Here is a 24,443-nt window from a genome sequence, read left to right as displayed (position 1 = left end):
GGATGGACAGATAGAAAGAATGATGGATGGATGAATGGATGGACGGATGGATGAACAAAGAATGATGGACAAACAAAGACAGATAGACCAATGGAAAGAACTATGGGTGGATGGATGGACAGATAGAAAGAATGATGGATTGATGGATGGATGGACTGACAGAAAGATGGATGGAACAATGGATGACTGGGTGGATAGATGGACAAAGAAAGATGGACAAAAAGACATGGATGGAAGGACAGAAAGAAAGAAAAATGGGTAGAGGGACAGAAAGAAAGATGGACTGATGAACAAACAGAGAAAATGGACAGGTAGAAAGAACAATGGATGGACAGACAGACAAAACATTGGAGGGATGGATGGATGGATGGATGGATGGATGGATGGATGGATGGATGGATGGATGGATGGATGGATCGATCGATCGATAAATATAAAGACACCTACAGAGAGATCCATGTGGTTACTGACTGATAGATAGCTATTAGAGATGGATGGATGTATTGAGATAGATTGGATTGAAGGATAGACAGAACAATAAATAGATGGATGGACATACAGAAAGATGATTGAATAGACAGATAGAAAGAATGATGGATGGGATGGATGGATAAACAAAGAATGATGGACAAACAGAAAGACAAATAGACCAATGGAAAGAACGATGGATGGATGGATGGATGGACAGACAGAAAGATAAATGGAATGATGGATGAATTGGTGCATGGATGGACTGATGGAGATGGACAAAAAGACAAATGGATGGATGTACAGACAAAATGGATGGATGGATTGATAGATTAATATAAAGAAACCTAAATAGACAGATCCATGTGGTTACTGGCAGATAGATAGTTATAAGAGATGGATGGATGGATAGATTGGATTGATGGATGAATGGATGGATGGATAGACAGAAAGATGGACGAATGGACAGAACGAACTATGGATGAAGGGACAGAAATAAAGATGGACTGATGGACGGACGGATGGATGGATAAATGGATGGATGGATAAACAAGAATGATGGACAAACAGAAAGACAAATTGACAGGCAGAAAGAACGATCGATGGATTGATCTAGAAAAACAGAATGATGGATGGATGGACGGACAATGATAGAGGGACAAACTGAGAGATCGAAAGACAGATAGCTAGATAGACAGATAGATGAACAGACAGAGTGAAAGATGGATAGATGAACTTACAGACTGCTAAAAAGATTGAATGATGGATGGATATGCAATGACAGAAGGACAGACAGACTGATCCAAAGACAAACGGATAGACAGATAGTTGGACGGATAAATAGATAGACTGACAGATGGACAATTAGACAGATAGAATGATGGATGAATAGACAATGATAGAAGGACAGACAGATGGATAAATGGAAAGATGGATAGAGGGATGGATGAATGGATAGACTCACAGGTGGATGGACAGACAAACGGCTAGACAGATAGAATGATAGATAATGATAGAAGGACTGATAGATAGACAGATACATAGACAGTTTTCTAACCACACAGTTCTCCCAATTCTCCTGCAGTCTCTCCTCCCACTTCTGTCCTTCATCTTCTTTCCTCTTCCTCCGGCCTCCTCTGAGCAGGAAATCTCCACTGTGAGCCGACAGCTCATCTTCTGCAGGCCCTGCTGGAGGAATTCACTGATGTCTGACCTGTCATCATACTGTATTAAGGTAACACTGTGAACATGTTTCCCTGAGCGCGCTCTTACCCTCTCTGACTCTGGGACAGGCCAGCTGGTCTCCACGGACATCGTGCTCCTCTAACCAGTGCCACGAGGCAAACCTGAACCGGCTGGACGGCAACTGCACAAAACAAACCCGAAGACAACATTCAGAGTCCATACAAACAGATACAGCTGTCAAAACACAAGCAGGGGTGGGACAAAATATCGATATGCTAATTTATTGTGATATTTCCTGCCATGATACATTATCGATACTCTGGCTGCGAAAATATCGTATTGCAAGTTAAACTGTGATTCCCACCCCTACAATGCAGCCATATTGACTTTGACATACTGGTGTGGCAACAATCCCAGAGTCTGGAGTCAGTTCCACAGAGAACGGAGAGTTTGTGTCGCTTAACTCCGAGTAGTGCGAGTGAGACTTGGGGAAACTTTCACTGCTGGTGTTCACTCCAGAGGAACTGCAGGGAAACAGATTCAAGTCAGTCACAAACATTACACCACATCACAATTCTAGTGCATTACCAAAGAAAACAGATATGAAAGAATTATTTTAATATTAAGAATATACTAATTATTACTATATTTATTTGACAACTATTCTGAAAACCATTATAATCATTCATTCATTCATTTCCGGCTTAGTCCCTTTATTAATACGGGGTCGCCACAGCGGAATGAACCACCAACTTATCCAGCATATGTTTTACGCAGCGGATGCCCTTCCAGCCGCAACCCATCTCTGGGAAACATCCATACACACTCATTCACAACGGACAATTTAGCCTACCCAATTCAGCTGTACCACATGTCTTTGGACTGTGGGGGAAACCAGAACACCCGGAGGAAACCCACGCGAACGCAGGGAGAACATGCAAACTCCACACAGAAACGCCAACTGAACCAGCGACCTTCTTGCTGTGAGGCGACAGCACTACCTACTGCGTCGCCAACCATTATAATATATGATTAAATACATGTATTTCTGCTTTTGTAAATTATTACAATATAGTCACGTGGAAATAATAATGCATCCCTTACATGAAAAGCAATTTTTAAAATGAATATTCATCAATACGTCACTGTTACTTTAAAGGGGACCTATTGTGCCCCTTTTTACAAGATAATAAAATAAGTCTCTGATGTTCTTAGAATATGTCAAGTTTCAGTTTAAGAGTGTGTGTGTGAGGTTTTAGCTCAAAATACCACACAAGTAATGTTTTATAACTCTAAAACTGACCCTTTTAGGTTTTGATTCTAATTATGGCTTTTTGCTGACTGTCGCTTTAAATTTAAATGAGATTGTGCTCTTTTTATAGAGGGCGGAGCTACAAATGCCCATGTGTCAGGATAGTGGCAGATTCAAAAACTAGACTAACATCCTCTGCTAATGTAGGAGAGGTCGTCACTAGTGGGCTTTCCCCCTCTGATGTCACATACAAATGGAGAATTGCCATCAAAGTGTTTCTGCAGTGTGATGATATAAAATAAAACGAATACATTTTGACCGTTAGAAGCTGGTTATATTTACAGACTGTTGTTTAAACCCCTTATAAAAGTGATTTTTCCATAAAAGGTCCCCTTTAAACCTAAAAAAAATATATTTACTCTACATCCAGTGTTGGTATTTGCAATCGTGGTGGTGAAGATATTTTTAGAGACCGTCCAAGTAAATAATTTATTTGAAAAATGTAATAGTTCCACCAATTCACTGACGAATCCAATTCACCGCGTTCAGTCAGTGCTTTGATTGGTTCATAGGATTTACTTTGGTAAATTTACAACCATGTATTAACATATTTGTATACTAACAATATAATAGTGTAGCACTATTTGCATTTACAATTTTTATAGTGTGATGTATTTATTTTTGGGTGACCTACACACATATTTGTTAAACCTACAACAATAGGGTATATGCCGAAGCATGCTAATGGGACTTTAAATTTGGCAGTAACCTTGGTTAAGCGCTTCCGGTGAACTGTTTGCAAATGCAAAATCGCCACGTTTAAGGTCTGTTTTCTTTAAAAAATCAGCAATCTCCACTGGCTGAGTGATATCCGATATAAAGTGGGTCTCAGATTGTACAAGAAGCACTGCATTAAATTACATTTTTCCCCACCATGTCTTTATCATATGAGCATTTATTTTACCCCAGTTTATTCAATGGAGCTTCTGCACTTGCCTGCTGATTCTGACAGGCGTGTGCGAGTAAACAGCTTTTTGTCTCGTTTTACGCTTGAGCAACTGAATGAATGCCAAAGTCTATTTAACTGATTGTATTTTAATTACAATACAACTTTGATGCTGTAAAAGGAACTGATAAAATAGAAAAAAACTCACAATAACCGGTCACTGGAAGTTTATCAGTATGGGAACAACACTAGCTCGGCATATACCCTATTAAGAAACATATAAGCATACAAGGATGTATTATCCTTTTATAATTCCTATGTAATGGAAAAAGTGTCATTTTAATGCTAATTTAAGCACTAAACTGTGAAACCTTACAATCATTTCAGAAATCAGACCTTACATTTATTTATTTATTTATTTATATCTGACTTTTGTAGATGTAAATATCATTAGTTTATTCAAACTTGCTAAACAACTATAAAATTATTTAATACTTAACCCCTCGAAGCAATAGTTCACCCAAAGATGAATAATTACTCACTGTTTACTCAAGTGCTCAGTGTTTCTTTATTCTATTAAACACAAATGAATATACTTTGAAGAAATATAAAGGTAAAAGGTTGCCTAAACCCCAATTTCTATGGTGGGGAAATATATATATACAGTATATATATATATATATATATATATATATATATATATATATATATATATATATATATATATATATATATATATATATATATATATATATACTATGGTTAATGCTTTCCAACATAGATGCATAAAGATACTTCTTTTGTATAGGAATTTCCACTTTGTTGAACTGTCCCTTTAATACAGACGTTACCTTACATCTAAGCAGTTTTACTGTGCAAACACTGTAAAAAGTGATTAGTTACTTTAAAAACTGAGTTAAATCATTGCTTTAAAAGCGAGAAGTTGATTTTATAGCCTACTTAAAATTAGTAAACCGGTTGTTGCTAGAAGAAATACAGGAAGTTAACTAGAATTATTTGTATTATTTATTAAATTACAATTAATTGTATTTTATTCATGTCTACCCCAACCCAAAACCAAACCCTCAATATAATAATATTAATTAAACAAAAAGGATGCTACAGTATATTGATGGGAGTATCCACAGCAATCTGGACATTACCGAGTAAACCTTTTGTAACTTGGAACAGTTAAGTTGACTTGACTTAATTTTTATAAGTATACACATAGTTTTGATTTTAAGTAGTCAACTAATGAAGTGAACTAGCTGATGCCTACAAACGCTCCAAGCTTTAGGGCCCTTAGCATGTTTTGACGCACGGCCTGGTGTAACGGGAGCCCGCGCGTCCTTACATCCGCTGGGCTGAGGTTCTGGTGTGGATTACCGTGAACTCTGCACCCTAAACCGGATTAAAGTCAGCCACGACACCCGAGCACACCCGCACATCATATCAGAGCACTTTATAAGTCTTTACAATACACTGATAGTGGCTGCTTGGTTTTGTGAAGCTGCTACTTAGGCCGTAAATACACATTGTGTTCACTTATATGTTAACTAATTACAATATTCCGTAGGCATAGACAACAGTTCCATGGGCACCAATTAGATGTATAATGTAACCTTCACTCACCTATATAATATAATATAATATAATATGATAATATAATATAATATAATACACCATAATACGATAATTTACAGGCCAAAGTTCCCCTAAATTGACTCAAAAGTCTGAATTGTGCAGAAAATAATCTACAAGCAGCTTCCAAACACGAATAAAGCAGGCAGATCAAAAGCGTCGTAAATAAAACTCATATTGTTAAAATGCATTAGCTACTCAAAGGGTTTCCTACCTCTCGGACATGTCCGTAGGTTGTGACAGATCCCTTTGGCATTTGACACGCAGTAAAGAGAGTTATTTACAAGGAATATAGCGCGGTTTCCCATTGATGATGGATGAAGTGTGTGCTAAAAGTGCGACAGGTGAGCGTTCGCTCTGCGCATGCGCACAGGAGCGTCAGTTTCAGTGATCTGCGCAGCGGGGTCAGTCAGGGCAGCAGAGTGTCTAAGGTTGCACTTCAGTGACTTTTGGAAAAAGCAGTAGCCTACAGCATTCAGTGCTTTGTCATGCAGTTTGTGTTGTATGTACTTGTTTTAACTTTATGAGACTGAAATTCAACTCACTAATTTAGAGCTTACGTCAAAGATGCCTATAGTTTGTTTTATTAGTGTAAGTTGATGGCAAAGTTTCTCTCCAGACACCTTTTGTGTGCTATACCATCCTGATTCAGGTCTGCATTTCATAAACCAGGTTTATTAAACCAAATTTTAAATTATAAAATGAAAAATAATTTTAGTTACTTGAAATATGTTGTACCATTATTATACACAGCAAACTCAAAAAGCTTGAAGAAAATATCTAATACTGTATACACCCACCGGCCACTTTATTAGGTACACCTTACTAATACCAGGTTGGACCCCCTTCAGAACTGCCTTAATCCTTCATAGATTCAACAAGGTACTGGAAATATTCTTCAGAGATTTTGCTCCATATTGACCTGATAGCATCACACAGTTGCTGCAGATTTGTCGGCTGCACATCCATGATGCAAATCTCCCGTTCCGCCACATCCCAAAGCGGCTCTATTGGATTGAGTTTGGTGACTGTGGAGGCCATTTGAGTACAGTGAACTCATTGTCATGTTCAAGAAACCCGTCTGAGATGATTCATGCTTTATGACATGGTGCGTTATCCTGCTGGAAGCAGTCATCAGAAGAAGGGTACACTTTGGTCATAAAGGGATGGACATGGTCAGCAACAATACTCCGGTAGGCTGTGGTGTTGACATGATCATCAATTGGTACTAATGGGCCCAAAGTGTGCCAAGAAAATATCACCCACACCATTACACCATCACCAGCCTGAATCGTTGATATAAGGCAGGATGGATCCATGCTTTCATGTTGTTGATGCCAAATTCTGACCCTACCATCCGAATGTTACAGCAGAAATCGAGACTCATCAGACCAGGAAACATTTTTCCAATCTTCTATTGTCTAATTTTGTTGAGCCTGGGCGAATTGTAGCCTCAGTTTCCTGTTTTTAGCTAACAGGAGGGGCACCTGGTGTGGTCTTCTGCCGCTGTAGGGCATTTGCCTCAAGGTTGGACGTGTTGTGCATTCAGAGATGCTCTTCTGCATACCTTGATTGTAACGAATGCTTATCTGAGTTACTGTTGCCTTTATGTCTGCTGGAACCAGTCTGGTCATTCTCTGACATCAACGAGGCATTTGCGCCCACAGAACTGCCACTCACTGGATATTTTCTCTTTTTCAGACCATTCTCTGTAAACCCTAGAGATGGTTGTGCATGAAAATCCCAGTAGATCAGCAGTTTCTGAAATACTCAGACCAGCCCGTCTGGCACCAACAACCATGCCACGTTCAAAGCCACTTAAATCCCCTTTCTTCCCCATTCTGGTGCTCGGTTTGAACTGCAGCAGATCGTCTTGGCCATGTCCACATGCCAAAGTGCATTGAGTTGCTGTCATGTGATTGGCTGATTAGAAATTTGTGTTAACAAGCAGTTGGACAGGTTTACCTAATAAAGTGGCAGGTAAGTGTGTGTATATATATATATATATATATATATATATATATATATATATATATATATAATGTACATTTTATCTGTAGTTTTAATATCTATCTATCTATCTATCTATCTATCAATCATAAAAACAATAAAAATGACTAAACATTACAATTTGTAAAACATAACATTAAAATAATACTGAATCTAATAATAATGAAAAATAATAGAAATAACACAATTAGTCTTTCAATAACATAACAGTTGCTTAAATAGTTTTGTCTTATCGTTTTCAACAAATTCTGTTTTTGGACACATAAAGTGTGGCTGAGAGGACATCTCTTATTTGCAATGGCTTTAATGTGTAATCTCTGTCGCTAAAAAAAGCACACAATGACAAGTCGTAGACATTCATCTTTATTTTCTGAAACAGAATACAGCTGGTATTTTTTTTTCTACATCTTTTATACCAAATGCAGTCTCCCTCGGTCCTCCTGAGTCTCCACTACCTGTACATTCACAACCTTTATTAAATCAAAAACTCATATTTATATAATAAGGCATATGAGTATGTCAGCAGTACTTCAGCCATGTACAAAACCAAACAAAGGTGGAGAGGGAAAGAATTAAAAGACTTTAAAGCAATGAAAATTTACTCACCCTCAAGTGCTTCCAAACTTGGGATGTAAAGATTCTCTCAACTCACGATTCGATCCTCGATTTTGATTTTAACATTAACTAATGGAACCTTATAGTAAAGTGTGACCCACAAAACATCTGAACGAAACGGCAGACGAGCTGAAAGAGATGTAGATTCACTCTCTGCCAGTAGGGGGCGCTTATAAACAGCAGTGATAAGTTCTATTCGGACAGAATGTGTCCATTCCAATATTCTGCTTTAATAAACACATAAACGCACACTTGATGGACGTGTGTGATGGTTATACTCAAATCTCATGCCTTTTAAAGCACCTCTCACATCATGCTGTGCACTTAAAGGTGCTCTATGTAAGTTTTTGACTCTTCTAAAGCAAGGTTTCCCAATCCCTGTTCCTGGAGACGCACCAAACAGTACATATTTTGGATGTCTCCATTATCTGACCCATTAACTTCAGGTTTTGAGGTCTCTTCTAATGTTCTGATGAGTTGATTCTGGTGTGTTTGATTCAGGAAAGGTCAAAAATGTGTACTGATGGTGTGTCTTTAGGAACAGGGTTGGGAAATACTGCTCTTAAGCATAAAAATACAACTTTTGCAGATATTTAAGAAACATCTTAAGTGAACACACTTGTTTATCTGAAAAACAATGCTAAAGTCAGTTTTACTCCTTCGAATTCTGAATTACAATGTCTATCTTTTTTGGCCTCTATAACCTGCCCACTGCCAGTTTACCCATTTACATCTCAACACCCCAGGTTGCCTCAGTGGAAAACAGCATATTTAATTTGTCATGAAGGCTGTCTCTATTTATGCGACCATGATTAAAAATGCAACCTCTAGAGGACAATAGCACTCTCTGAAATGAGACGACGATTCAGTTATAAAAATCCCCAAGGTGGTAATTTAATTAGCAAATAATATAAGTATTACAAACATAAACATTAATTTAGCAGCTTTCAGTGTTGTCACTATCATCAGGCACACTTGCTCCGGTTGGTGTTGTCAATCGGGCAACCTGTATATGCAGAGGCGCCGCTAAGGGGGAAAGTTACGACGATTTTAAGGGCCCACGCCGTTTTGGGGCAACCAGAGATATTATTAGGGAACCACCAAACAACCTCCTTTCTGCTATTCACTTTCATCCGCGACACCCTAAAAATGTTGTCATAGGGCCTGTACCAGCCAGCGGCCCCCCTGTTTATATGCATCATAATGAGAGAAGGGGATGGGTGAAAAAAAACCCTCTCCGATATTTTGAATTTTGACTGTAATACTTAGTTCAACCACTAGATGTCAAGTCTACATACTACATGTAAAGTTTAAAGTTTTACATGCAGCGCCCATAACATCCAAGAAGATGATGCCACACTGATAAATACAAGCAATTGCTTTTATATTTAATATTTCTGTACAGAGAGGTCATGTTTCTTCATGTGATCTTCTATTGGTCTCAAACATTCACCTAATGCAAATTTGCAGGTCAAAGATGCGAAGCTTGTCGCATGAGCTTGCAGCGGTTGGTGTTGTCAATCTGGCAACCTGTATATGCGTCATGTTGAGGGAGGAGAGGCTGGATGAAAAAAAAAAACCCTCTCCGATGTTTTGAATTTGGACTGTAATACTCAGTTCAACCACTAGGTGTCGAGTCTACATACTGCATGTAAAGTTTAAAGTTTTACATGCAGCGCCCATAACATACAAGAAGATGATGCCACACTGATAAATACAAGCAATTGTTTGATATTTAATATTTCTGTACAGAGTGGTCATGTTTCTTCAAGTAATTTGCAGGTCAAAGTTCACGAAGATTGAACTTTGGAAAGCAACAACATGCAAAACTTGACGCATGAGCTTGCAGTGTCATCACTATCATCAGGCACACTCGCTCCAGTTGGTTTTGTCAATCTGGCAACCTGTATATGCGATACTATACCCAATATTTTGAATTTGGAATGTAATACCTAGTTCAACCACTACATACTGCATGTAAAGTTTTAACATACAGTAAGATGATGCCACACTGATAAATACAAGCGATTGCTTGATATTTTAAATTTCTGTACAGAGAGGTCCCATTTTGATCTTCTATTAGTCTCATGCATTTACATAATGGTAATTTGCAGGGCAGAGATCACCAAGATTGAACTTTGGAAGGCAACGACATGCAAAACTTGTTGCATGAGCTTGAGTTTCCGGTCTGGCATATTCAGATGCATCTGAATGGACATCAAAGTGCAGTGTGACTACATATTCAAGTACTATATTACGGTTCATTTTTTTACTATAGTATTTTTTTCATATTTGAATTGATTTTCGAGTCGCGGTTGATCTTTACACCCCTATTCCAAACTCATGAGTTTCCTTCTTCTGTTGAACACAAAAGAAACTATCTTGTAGAATGTGTAAATCCATTGACATCCATAGCATTAACAAAAACTACCAATGGTTTCCTACATTCTTCAAAATATCTTCTTTTGTGTTGATCAGAAACTCAAGTTTGAGTTGAGGATGAGTAAATGAGAGAATTAGTTTATCTTTTGGATGAATTCTGCCTTTAAGTGAGTCTATATATAGAAAAGTGCACACATTCTTGCAATAAATATCAAGGTTTCTCTACGGAACACAATAGCAAATATACATTAGAGGAGTTACAGGACTGAATGACGCTGGTGTGGAGTAAGACGTGATGGAGACTTCAGATATTTACAGCTCTGGGTTTCCTGGTGCGCTTAAAGCTTACAAGTATCAAAACACAATCACTTTTTTGTAATATAAATATCCTGTTCGTATAATATTTTCTGGTGCGCTTATAAAACCATGGCGGTGTTTGGGTTTGTTTCGGTGAGGATGCGGCTCGTGGATGAGAAGCATGAATTCAGTGTCACGTTGCGTTTGCTGGACTTTTACATGTCAAAGTTGTTGTCGAAGGGGTCGATGAGTTCAGGGTTCATAACTCTACCCATGAAGAGGATGGATCCTGAGGGAAAACAAAAGAAAGGAATATAGAAACAGCACAACTAATACATTTAGAGAGGACAAAATGACCAAAATAACAGCACTAGTGGTTTCACTCGTGTTAGGGTGCTTTTACACCTGCCTCATTTAGTTTAGTTAAAATATCCCAGAATTTGTTAGCTTTTTTGCTGCTGTTCATTTGGGCAGGCGTGAAAGGGCCAATTGTATTCTGGTGTAGACCAAAAAAGCGTAAGGAGACCTGCTTGAAGTGGTGGTCTCAGTACGCTTTCAAACAAACCCTGCATTGGTTCACTTGCAGTGAGAACTTGAACCGCTACGAGAGAACGTACTTTGCTTTTTTGCATGACAAAAGTTTTCAAAATGATTATTAATAACGCAAGACGTAGCTGTGAGTTGGTGTACCCTACCTGTTTTTCTGTTTCTGATGATGAAGAAGAAGGGATGATCAGCCATGACCTGTGGGTACAACACCAGCGTCCTGGTCAATGCGATCATACCTGCAGGAGGACAGAGCCAGAAATAAACATTGATATTTTATGTACATTTACAATATCCTGTAGGCATAGACAACAGTTACATGGGCGTCAATTAGCTATATAATGTAATCTACACCCACCTAAATAATATAACAGGTCGTTATGTTACAATAATTTACAGGCCAAAGTTCCTCTATATTGGCTTTAAAGTCAATCTTAATGTTCTGGTATTTTAGAATGAAATACTGTATATATTCAGGCACATTATGAATAGGCTATATTCATTCATTCATTCATTTTCCTTCGACTTAGTCCCTTTATTCATCAGACGTCACCACAGTGAAATGAACCACCAACTTATCCAGCATATTTACACAGCAGATGCCCTTCCAGCTGCAACCCAGTACTGCCCATGTCGCCCGAATAGGCTATGTCACTTAGTAAAAACATTAGACTTGAAAAATATCCTTAATGAAAAACCAAAAATCCCAGAATCTCAAATTTGCATGAAAAATACAGTTGCCTTGAACCAGGCTAAAGCACGCTTGTCCCCCCACCCATCTCCCCCAACGGCCCGCACTCACATTACATTCTGACCTGAGCACGCTTACGTCATCAACGATGCGCTGGTCAGAAGCGCTCTCGCTCAGCACAGTGGAGATTTCTTCAGTTATATCATCGTTTAAGTCATTTGATATGCAGACACGCAGTCAAATATTTCGCCGAACAGATCAGTCACTTTTGACGCTCATAAACAATCATAAAGTCCTCGTGCTGTAGGAATTTGTCAAAAACCTCCCTTGCTGAAGGTGCGCAGCTTTCGTGCAGTGAGAGGTCTGCGTCATCAATAAACTACGACAGTTTGTTGTTTATTGAAGAAAGAATAATTAATAAACGCATATGAAACAGTCCCTTAAAAGTCACGTCTCACTTTCAGTTTCGTGCTTTGGCACATTTTGCACTCACACACAAGCGTACCCCGCCAAAGCTCAAGTGAACCACGCTCTGGCACACCTCTTACAACTGGGCCAGGGCCGGCCAAGTGAACCGTGCCTGAGCCCGATTCAGAGCACTCACACTTCTCAAACGATCCGGGAAATGGACCTGAGCATGGTTCGGATGGCATAGTGTGAGTAGGCCCTTAAAAGCATTGAAAGAGTCTTAAATTTGATAAATCTCAAATTAAGGCCTTGAATTTGGTTAAGCTATCGACGATGGGTGTTACGGCCCTGCACTCCCATATGAGGGGTGCCAAACACACCGTGTGTAGCTGCTCGTCAGCGCATCCACCTATTGTGCAGCTCTGTGCACCAGAGACCTCTTCGACTGCTGAAACCGCTTTGGCTATCAGTAATGAAGACATTTCTACATTGGAAGCATTGCCACCACAGCCAAGGAATAGCCTTTCTTACTGTGCCTCAACACCAACTCTGCGGGCAGAGGTGATGTGGGTTTTTAAAACAATCTCTGAGCACCAGTCTTATACATCGAATGAGAACATTACAGAGGTTTTCAAAACCATGTTTCCTGACTTCGAGGTTGCAGCTACAGTCTCGTGTGGAAGCAACAAAACTGCATCTATTACTAAATTCGGATTGGCTTCTTTTATAACTAAAGAACTGACTGAGCAGGTCAATAAGGCCAACAGGTTTGTGTTCATGTTTGACAAGAGTCTCAATAAGATGACAAAGTAAGCAGTTGGACCTTCATATTCTCTAATGGGTGGACGATCACACGGTTGTGTATAAATTAAATAAAAACTGATCATTGAAATAAAATGTTTTATTTAATTCAAGTAGCTCACTTGTACATAATTATTTTCTAGGGTTTAAAATGTATACAGATTTGACATTTTCCCTCTCATACTTTTGCCGGAATGGGTATGAAGTTGGCATTGAATTTCATTCGAAATGGTATTAAAGAGGTCTTAAAAAGCCTTGAATTTCATATGGAGGATCCCGGGGGTACCCTGAATGTTGGTTTAACATTTGTGTTTGTGTTAAGATTACAGATATTAGAAAGTGACATATATTTGTTATTGCTTTTCATAACTGCTCTTCCTTTTTTGTGCCGACATAAATGCAGAACTATTCTTCTGCATTTATATATTATATAATATATCAACTAATATGAAAATGACTCAATCAACCATCCAACCAATCAACTAATAGGAAGATGACTCCATCAACCATCCGTAAACCGCAATGTGCTATTTTAGTGCACAGCTAGTGTGTCTCGTGATAAACTTCCGGTGAAAGGTTTGTGACTTTTCAATTCCATAAGTTCCCTTTCACGGCATCGATAGCGTAAATTAATTAAAATATAATCCGTTAAATAGACGTCAGCATTATTTAGTTATTCAAGCGTGAAACGAAATGAAAACCAGTTAAACGCAAACACCGGCAGGACCAAGAGGGGGGCGCTAAAACTCCATTGGAAATGCTGAGGTAAAATAATTTGACATATTTTAAGGACATGGCGCGGCACAATGTCATTTAATGCAGTGCTTCTTGTCAGGTCTGAGACCCACTTTATACCGCATATCAGTTATGCAGTGAAAATCATTTATTTTATAAAAATCATGTCTTAATTGCGGTGATTTTATAATGGGATGAAAGTTCACCGGAAGCGCCTTGAGCACTGAACAGAAGGGGGCGCTTTTAGCTGTATCAGTGTACTGATGCAGTCTCAAAGCAATTTACTACAGAGAGAGGGACAGTAAAGAAGGTAAAACTAAGAAACTCTGATCAAAATGGCTTGAACTAGAAATGCAAATGATGAGAATAGAGATAGCTGGAGTAATGTATGAGCAATTCCATACAAATGTCAACCTTGCCATGAAAAAAAATTAAGTTCACTTGAACAGCAAAACCCTATCTAAGCTTTTTGAGTAGGTCTGTATTTGACAGTACTGTAAAAACACTCGATATATGTCTCTGTCAATGTTTTCAAACTATTAAATTGGATTTACCAAAGTCACACAAGTGCCAATGTCACATCCATAATGCTGGACTTGCTCATAGACTATATTATAGTATATGTGTGAATACCTGATCCCGCGGCCCCTTCAGCCCCTTCCTCAGTCACCTCCACATAGGCCTTCTGAACAGCTTTTCCGATGAACAGATCCTGTCCGTCTGCACACAAACAAACACACAATAAACCGTTATTTACATTTATTCATGAGCTGCTGTAATCAGAGACGCAGAGCGCTGTATAATTTGGATAATGAACACAACACATTCACAGATTATAGGTTCAAAGGCACAATTGATGCTGAAATCAAAACAAAAATGACAAATTCAACAGTAAAAGATGAACATCGAACAAGAAAAATGGGTTTAGTATTTTACTTTGATACTTGAAAGGAAAATAATAATAATTTAAAAAGCCACACAGTAATAGCAGCACTTCAACTGAATAAAAATGCATAGTTTTTGCTTAATTCTATTTAAAAAGGCATGTGAGGACAATGTTGCATGCGCAGAAAATAATATTTTAAGCAATGTAAATAATGGATGTAAAAATCATTAAACATGCCGTTCAAAAGGCAAAAAGGTTATTTTACTATACTTTTAAATCAATATATTTTATTATTTAGGACAAATTTAAAGTTTTCAATTAGAAGTGGGTGACACGGTGGCTCAGTGCTTAGCACAGCAAGAAGGTCGCAGGTTCGAGTCCCAGCTGGGTCAGTTGGCATTTCTGTGTGGAGTTTGCATGTTCTCCCCTTGTTGGCGTGGATTTCCTCCTGGTGCTCTGGTTTCCCCCACAGTCCACGGTATCCGCTTGTTAAGTCATGACATATGAATTACTGTTTCTGGGTCCAAGCTGCTACTTATTTGCATTGAGAAAATTCGTTTATGACCACTTTTTAGCCATATCATATCAAGTAACAAATTACAAATACTCAAATTACTGTAATTGAGTAGTTTTTCCTCAGGAATTGTACTTTGCTAAGTGGTTTTAAAAATGCATACTTTTACTTTCACTTGAGTACATTTTTACTGCTGTATCGGTACTTTTACTCCAATATTTACCTTCAACCTGTAGGCACTGCTTTATTATTTTCAAGACAAAGATATTGAGATAAGAAAACTCAGGTTATTTATAGTGAGTTAGAAATCATCAGATAGGAGAATCAATCATGAGCTGATGCGGGAACAGCTGAGAACAATCATAAGCACGTGATCCCAGCCTGATCTCACGAGAAAACGTAAGTATTTTATGTTTTGACAGTTTAGTGGCTAATTCGTACAAATTCGTACAAGTTCAGTCGTACGAAATGGTACGATTTTAAAAAGGAGGCGTGGCACCTAACCCCGCCCCTAAACCCAACCGTCATTGGAGGATGAGCAAATCGTACTAAATTGTACGAATTAGATCGTACGAATTCGTTCGAATTAGCCACAAAAAAAAAGCTACGAATTGCCGTGAGATTGTGTTGGTGATCCTCTGGAAATTAGTTAATAAATAAACTTCACTCATTGTTTTTGATAATCAATCTAAACCGAATTTTGATTAATTGCACAGCTTTGGTTAATAGTATGACGGTGGACTCGTAGCGAACTTAACTTTGTGCATGTGTAGGTTACTAAGTGTTGACAGAGCATTCATTTATTTTTGAAGTCGATTAAATTTCAGTAATTGGTGGATATTGGTGGGGACACATCTCCTCTGTTCATGCCAATTCTACACCCTTGATCCAAATTCATGTTTGTTCACATTAGTTAATGCACCTTGAGATAACAAACTAACAACTGTATTTTCATTTACTAATGCTAACTAACGTGAAGAAATATTGTAATTAATGTACAATAAATGTATTGTTTATTGTTTGTTCATGTCAGTAAATACATTAACTAATACAACCTTATTGTAAAGTGTTACCACATTAATATAGGCATTCATTCATTCATTCATTCATTCATTCATTCATTCTTTGAAAGAGCTGCTTTTTTTTTCCTATTCACTGTCATTAGTTTGCACACAGTGTTGTGTTTTTCTAAGGTTAAATCATGCCGTCCTTCAGCTGTCAGTCTCATTTTGAGCATCTGTGGATACGTGAGCAGAATACTGGTGTGTTTTCTCAGGCCGCTGGCTTTGTTCTATCGATTACCTGTCATCTGAGCCGTCATGGCCGACAGATCGGCGTCTTTGCTGAAGATGCTCCTGATGCCCAGCTGCTGCAGAGACTCTCTCAGATCAATCTTCTGCTCCACCTTGAATCTAAAATGACCCCAAAGATCGAGTCAGAGTGAACTTCATCCAGATACAACAGCTGCATGCGGATGAATGTAAAGCAAAAGTGTTAAGAGAGGTAATGATGTGGATTTGTTATTATTTTAATGTACTCCTTGTAAGTGTAGGTTCACTTGTAACGTTATTTAAGTACAGTTGAAGTCATAATGATTCGCCCTCCTCTGATTTTTCATTTTTCTTTTTTCAAATGTTTCCCATATGATGTTGTAACAGCGCAAGGATTTTTTTCACAGTATTTACTATCATATTTTTTCTTCTGGAGAAAGTCTTATTTGTTTTATTTCGGCTAGAATGAAAGCAGTTTTTCATTTTTTAAACTATTTTAAGGTGAGTATTATTTGCCACCTTAAGCAATATTTTTTTCTTTTGATTCTAATACAGTAATTTTAAAAGAAGAAACAATCATTTTGAATTTGACTTCCTCCAGTATTTAGACATTTGTGCTAGAAATGTATGCAAATTAGAGCATTTAGTTAAACAATGCCGCGTTTATATATTTATAAATAACATTTTAGAAAACCCGTACTTACTAGAAAACATGTAATACAAAAGTTTGTAATTCTTAATGTAATCAATAAACTGGGTAATCATAGTGATAACAAAACTTTTTAACAAAAACAATGATGACGAGATGACTAAGACGAGATGTAGACTGGACCAATGAGTAGTTATCATTAGATACTAGCATTCACTACAATCATTATGCAATTTAGTTGATGACAAAAGACGAGACTAAATTGTAGTAAAAAAAAATTAACCAACTTTTTTTGTTATAATAATTGACAAATTAAATGTACAGATAAATCATAAATGAGATGGAATAAATGAGGGGAAACGAACATATTTTTGGACAGAGCAGATTGATTGAAAGTTTAATTCATGTACTATGTATTAATTTGGATGATAAAAGTCACTTTTGAATAATTACCATAACCAAAACAGCAGGAGCATTTTTTGTTTGATGTTTGTTAGTTGACTTGTTTACTTTTGTATATACAGTGCATCCGGAAAGTATTCATAGCGCTTCACTTTTTCCACATTTTATTTATGTTACAGCTTTATTCCAAAATGGATTATATTTATTTATGTCCTCAAAATTCTACACACAATACCCCATAATGACAATGTGTAAAAAAGACTTTTTGGAAATTGTTGCAAATTTATTATAAATAAAAAACCTGAAATATCACACGTACAGAAGTATTCACAGCCTTTGCTCAATACTATGTTGATGCACCTTTGGCAGCAATTACAGCCGCAAGTCTTTTTGAACATGACGCCACAAGCTTGGCACACCTGTCTTTGGGAATTTTTGCCCATTCCTCTTTGCAATACCTCTCAAGCTCTATCAGGTTGGATGGGAAGTGACTGTGTACAGCCATTTTCTGATCTCTCCAGAGATGTTCAATAACATTTAGGTCTGGGCTCTGGCTGGGCCACTCAAGGACATTCACCGAGTTGTTGTGAAGCCACTTCATTGATATTTTGGCTGTGTGATTTGGGTCATTGTCCTGCTGGAAGATGAACCGTAGCCCCAGTGTAAGCTCAAGAGCACTCTGAAGCAGGTTTTCATTCAGGATGTCTCTGTACATTGCTGCATTCATTTTTCCCTCTATCCAGACTAGTCTTCCAGTTCCTGCTGCTGAAAAACATCCCCACAGCATGATGCTGCCACAACCATGTAGGGAAGGTATTAGCCTGGTGATGAGCGGTGCCTGATTTTCTCCAAACGTAACGCCTGGCATTCACTCCAAAGAGTTCAGTTTTAGTCTCATCAGACCAGAGAATTTAGTTTCTGATGGTCTGAGAGTCCTTCAGATGCCTTTTGGCAAATTCCAGGCGGGGAGTGACTTCTGTCTGGCCACTCTACCACACAGGCCTGATTGATGGATTGCTGCACAGATGATTGTCCTTCTGTAAGGTTCTCCTCTCTCCACAGAACAACGCTGGAGCTCAGACAGAGTGACTTTCGGGTTATCGATCACCTCCCTGACTAAGGCTCTTCTCCCCTGATCACTCAGCTGGTTTTAAACATCTTCCACTTACGGATGATGGAGGCCACTGTGCTCACTTTGCTGCAATTTTTTCTGTAACCTTCCTCAGCCTGGTTTCTACAGACAATTCCTTTGTCTTCATGCTTGGTTTGTGCTTTGACATGCACTATCAACCCTGGGACCTTATATAGACAGGTGTATGCCTTTTCAAATAAATTCCAATCAACTGATTTCAATATCTCAAGTATGATCAGTGGAAACAAAATGTACCTGAGCTCAATTTAGAGCTTCACAGAAAAGGTTGTGAATACTTCCGTACATGTGATTTTTTTTTTTTTTTTTTTTCAGGTTTTTTATTTTTAAAAATTTACAACAATTTCAAAAATTCTTTTTTTTGTACAATTATAAAAGGGTGTTTTTCAATGTGAGAAAAACTGAAAACAAAATAAAATATAAATACATTGTGGCCAAAAATATGAATAAACCTAAATTGCATACTAGTCAAGAAGATGTAGACTAAAACTAAATAAAGATTTGCTGCAAAAATTTACACTGCAGGTGAACAGGATAAAAAAAGAACCAATAGCAATGACTTGCTTATGGAAACATTGATCTCTTAAATGTTAAAATGTTGATTCCTCACATCCTGACTCCTCTAGTAAATGTGGTTTATAAAGGAGTGTGTCTGTGTGTGTCTGACCTGGGCAGGTAAACCTCCACCTTCTGCCTCTTAACATTGTTGGCCCAGTCCTCCAGCAGCGGGGCTTTAATGATGGGCTCCAGCGAGGCCAGAGGAACCTCCTGACGGGGCAGGACGATCATCATGCTCATGTCTTCGCCCTCATAGAGCATCTCCAGCACCTGGTAAACTCCACCAGCCTCTGTGGTGCCGTCGCTGAACTCACCTGAGCAGAGACAACACGGTCGGCACAGTGAGTCTTTAAACGCTACAGTGCTGCATGTACAGTAAGCTGGAGATTCAGCAGTATTAGTTCTCTAGCAGTTATAGTGCTTGTTTATAACATTTTATTTTCTTTTGTGTATTTTTTATAAAATAAATATCCTAGTATATTTTTCGCCAATTTCTATTTAATAGAAAGAGGACATTTCAAAGCATAATAGTTTTAATAACTAATTTCAAATAACTGATTTATTTTATCTTTGCCATGATGACAGTGAACAATATTTGACTAGATATTTTTTAAGACACTTCTATACAGCCTAAAGTGACATTTAAAGGCTTAACTAGGTTAATTAGGTTAACTAGGCAGGTTAGGGTAATTAGTTATTGTATAATGATGGTTTGTGCTATAGACAATCGAAAAGAAATATTGCTAAAGGGAGCTAATAATTTTGTTATAATTAAAAACTATTTGAGCCGAAATAAAACAAATAAGACTCTTTTCGGAAGAAAAAATATTATAGAAAATACTGCGAAAACTTCCTTACTCTGTTAAACCTCATTTGTGAAATATTTGAAAAAGAAAAACTTCACAGGAGGGCCAATAAATTTGACTTTAACTATTTTAAGGTCACTTAGTTTATTGTAACACTGTAGTTTAGTAAAAAACAAAGAATTAATAAAAAATAACTATAGTAAAACATCTTATACTGAAATGAAAAAAAAACCCAATTTGTAGTATTACATAAAAAGTAGTACATGAAAAATGTGTGTGTATATATATATATATATATATATATATATATATATATATATATATATATATATATATATATATATATATATATATATATATATATATATATATATAATATTATTATTTTAAATATATATATATTATTAAAAAAACTTTACATTTTTTTAATAAATTGTTGTTGTCAAAAAATATTTAATCAAACAAATTGGCAATCCAATTTTATTACTTCAATACTTGAAAAATTAAGTTGAGAATTTTAATCAAAAAAAAAATTAGGGAAATTTAAAAAAATGAGGGGAAAAACTAAAAAATGAGTGACTTAATTTCAAGCCCATTTTTCAGTTAATGTTTGTTTTGTTAGAGTAAATTATTATTTTTATTGGATTTTTTTTAAGCCAAGGTTCTGTGCTCTGCAAATTTCAGTTGTCCTCCTGATTGTTTTTGCACTTAGATCAAAAACTCAAATGCTGAAAACCACTCAGTGTCTCTGAGTGAAAATACAGTATTTACAATTTCTCACATTTAATAGATCCGACTATTGCCTTTTCCAACTCTGTGATTATAAACTCCAGAGTCTCCCTGCTCCCACATTTACCTTCATCTGTCTTTCTCCTTTTCTTTTTTCTTTGTCAGAGATGAATGAGAGTAACAACCTGCAGTTATTCTGTAGGATCTGAAAAAAAACTCAGCCGTACATATATGGCTATATTCCAGCCTGATCTCATGAGGAAGCATAACTATTTTACGTTTTATCAGTTTAGTGGCTAATTCATACAAATTCAGTCATGGAAAATGTACGATTTTAAAAAGGAGGCGTGTCACCAAACTCCACCCCTAAACCCAACAGTCATTGGGGGATTTGGTACGATCACAAATCATACTAAATGATGTTTAACAGAGCAGTGAAATTTTCACAGTATATCTGATAATGTTTTTTCTTCTGTAGAAAGTCTTCTTTGCTTTATTTCAGCTACAATAAAAGCAATTTGAAATTTTTTAAACACCATTTTAAGGTCAATATTATTAGCCCCTTTAAGCTATATATTTTTTCGATAGTCTACAGCACAAACCATCATTATATAATAACTTTCCTAATTACCCTAACCTGCCTAGTTAACCTAATTAACCTAGTTAAGCCTTTAAATGTCATTTTAAGCTGTATAGAAGTGTCTTGAAAAACATCTAGTCAAATATCATTTACTGTCATCACGGCAAAGATGCAATAAATCAGTGATTAGAGATGAGTTTTTAAAAAACATTATATTTAGAAATGTGTTGAAAAAAAATCTCTCCGTTAAAGAGAAATTGGGGGAAAAAATAAACGGGAGGGGGGGGGGGTTTGGCTAATAATTCAGGGGGGCTAATAATTCTGACTTTAACTGTGTGTATGTATATATATATATATATATATATACACACACATATACACTTGTGTGTGTCTTTCTTTCTTTCTACAATGTTTATGTGATTTCATAATTACAAAAGCTTCATTTATTTGATTAAGAAAAAGGTATTAGCTTCATAAATGTAACATATTAAGCGCTGCGCAGTAAGTGATTACATCTGGATCAGGTAATCAGATTTTTTTTTAAGAAAATGTACTTGCCGTTAGGTTATGAAAATATTTCTAAACATATTCATATCATTTATTTCCATAATAACAGTATAAAATTCATAATTGATTGATTTTTTGTCTTAATACAATCATACACCCAGTACTCAGTATACATGTTTAAAAGATTCTTAAAGGGCTAATAGTATTGACCTTAAAAATTATATATCATTTTATTTTTATTTTTACTACAGCCAAATTAAAGGAAATAATTCTTTCTGCAGAAGAAAAATTATTATAGGAATTAGCATGGAATTTTCTCTGTTAAACATAATTTAGGATATATTAAAAATATTTGTTTTATTTAAGATTTTGCCGTCAACAGTATACACTCAAATGAGCTATACTTTAAAATGAGCTGAATCAACACAATTCTTGAGTTTTTTAGGGGACAACTAAATCGTTTAAAGTTCAGACCACTTAAATTTGTAAAATCAATTAAGTTAAGTTAATCGATTTGCGTTGAGACAACATGAAGGAATTGTGTGGGAACCCTGCAGTTTTTTTTTTACAGTGTTCATAATGCATTCAATATTCAGATGTTGCCATAAACAAACAAACAAACAAGTGAGAGAGAGAGAAGGAGAAAACCCTTAGTCCACACACTCCACACTCACCGTAGTAAAAGTCCCCCTGCTGGTACATCATCAGGGTCTGCACTTCACTGCCATCATCTCTGGTGAAGGAGAAAGTTCTGGTGTTTTCTGGCCTAAACTGGTTCTTCCAGCTGCCCCTGAAATAAACTGCATTCACCAGCATGATCATGGTGGAGCTGCTGAAGTCCTCCGCTGACACCAGATTCTGAATTTTGCCTGAAACCACAGAAAACAGAAATCCAGAGTGAAAGATAAACACTGCGTGTCACAATCCTCTCCATCTCAGAAAAGAGAGACGGCATTAAATCATCTCTTTTAAAGCTCTGGGGTTTGTGCTGGGATCTGACAGTCCGCCTGCAAAGGATGAAGCCAGAAATGGAAATGGAAATGTCATTATCATGCAGAATATTATGAATCTGCCGTTATCTACTCTCGTGTCCTCCTTCACTAAAGTCACAGTAATTCCTCCTAACACCGTCTGGTCATTTTGAGGAGAGAAAGTAAAAATCACTCTAAATTGGATTAGGAACGGACTACACTACCTGACAAAAGTCTTGCCGCCTATCCAAGTTTTAGGAACAACAAATAATAACTCGACTTCTAGTTGATCATTTGGTATCAGAAGTGGCTTATATGAAAGGCAAAGGCCTCTAGATTACGCTTATTTTACCAAAATAAAACATGATCATGCCTTGATTTTTAATTATTTAATTAGGACAGGAAGGTCTGACTTTGCTTACACAAAAGTCTCATCACTTAACAGAAATAATGTACAGTATGGAATATAAAGTCATGGTGCAGTGGAAACAGAATGAATATTGTGTCTGACTCTCATGAGCTTGGAGGACTGAATCCATACATCTCTGCAATGACTCAAATAACTTAATAATAAAGTCATCTGGAATGGCAAAGAAAGCGTTCTTGCAGGACTCCTAGAGTTCATCAAGATTCTTTGGATCCATCTTCAATGCCTCCTCCTTCATCTTACCCCAGACATGCTCAATTATGTTTATGTCTGGTGACTGGGCTGGCCAACTCTGAAGCACCTTCTTTGCTTTCAGGAACTTTGATGTGGAGGCTGAAGTATGATAAGAAGCGCTATCCTGCTGAAGAATTTCCCCTCTCCTGTGGTTTGTAATGTAATGGGCAGCACAAATGTCTTGATACCTCAGGCTGTTGATGTTGACATCCACTCTGCAGATCTCTCGCATGCCCCCATACTGAATGTAACCCCAAACCATGATTTTTCCTTCACCAAACTTGACTGGTATCTGTGAGAATCTTGGGTCCATGCAGGTTCCAATAGGTCTTCTGTAGTATTTGTGAAGATTGGGATGCAGTTCTCAGAAGTGAAGTTATTATTTGTTGCTCTTACAACTGGGATCGATGACAAGACTTTTGTCAGATAGTGTATATATTTAATGGGTAAATGACATATTTTGGTGTCCTCGTTAAATTAAATTTGCAAAGTGATTTTAATGTACAGTTGAAGTCAAAATTATTAGCCTAATTATTTTTTTTTTACTGAAAATTTTGCGGTTTTAATAAAAAAATTGTTTAGGCGACGCAGTGGCGCAGTAGGTAGTGCTTTCGCCTCACAGCAAGAAGGTTGCTGGTTCGAAGCCTCGGCTGGGTCAGTTGGCGTTTCTGTGTGGAGTTTCCCTGCATTCGTGTGGGTTTCCTCCGGGTGCTACGGTTTCCCCCACAGTCCAAACACATGCAGTACAGGTGAATTGGGTAGACTAAATTGTCCGTAGTGTA

At 37.2% G+C, this 24,443-nt stretch overlaps 1 protein-coding gene across 1 annotated transcript in view; it reads right to left on the bottom strand.

Moving 5' to 3' along the window:
• Positions 1-7,852: 7,852 nt before the first annotated feature.
• Positions 7,853-24,443, bottom strand: part of serpini1 (serpin peptidase inhibitor, clade I (neuroserpin), member 1) — a 44,417-nt gene continuing 27,826 nt past the window's right edge. The window contains exons 4-9 of the mRNA XM_056478794.1: positions 22,704-22,898; positions 19,517-19,721; positions 16,680-16,789; positions 14,611-14,697; positions 11,492-11,581; positions 7,853-11,085 (exon numbers count right to left, since the gene is read on the bottom strand). Of these exons, the coding sequence (XP_056334769.1) occupies positions 11,012-11,085; positions 11,492-11,581; positions 14,611-14,697; positions 16,680-16,789; positions 19,517-19,721; positions 22,704-22,898 (761 nt within the window). The 3' untranslated portion in view covers positions 7,853-11,011. The remainder of the gene's footprint in view (positions 11,086-11,491; positions 11,582-14,610; positions 14,698-16,679; positions 16,790-19,516; positions 19,722-22,703; positions 22,899-24,443) is intronic.

Source organism: Danio aesculapii, chromosome 18 (genome assembly GCF_903798145.1).
Source record: "Danio aesculapii chromosome 18, fDanAes4.1, whole genome shotgun sequence".
NCBI classification, from domain to species: domain Eukaryota; kingdom Metazoa; phylum Chordata; class Actinopteri; order Cypriniformes; family Danionidae; genus Danio; species Danio aesculapii.
The sequence above is the reverse complement of the archived record's forward strand: the minus strand, read 5'-3'. Positions and strand labels throughout refer to the sequence as shown.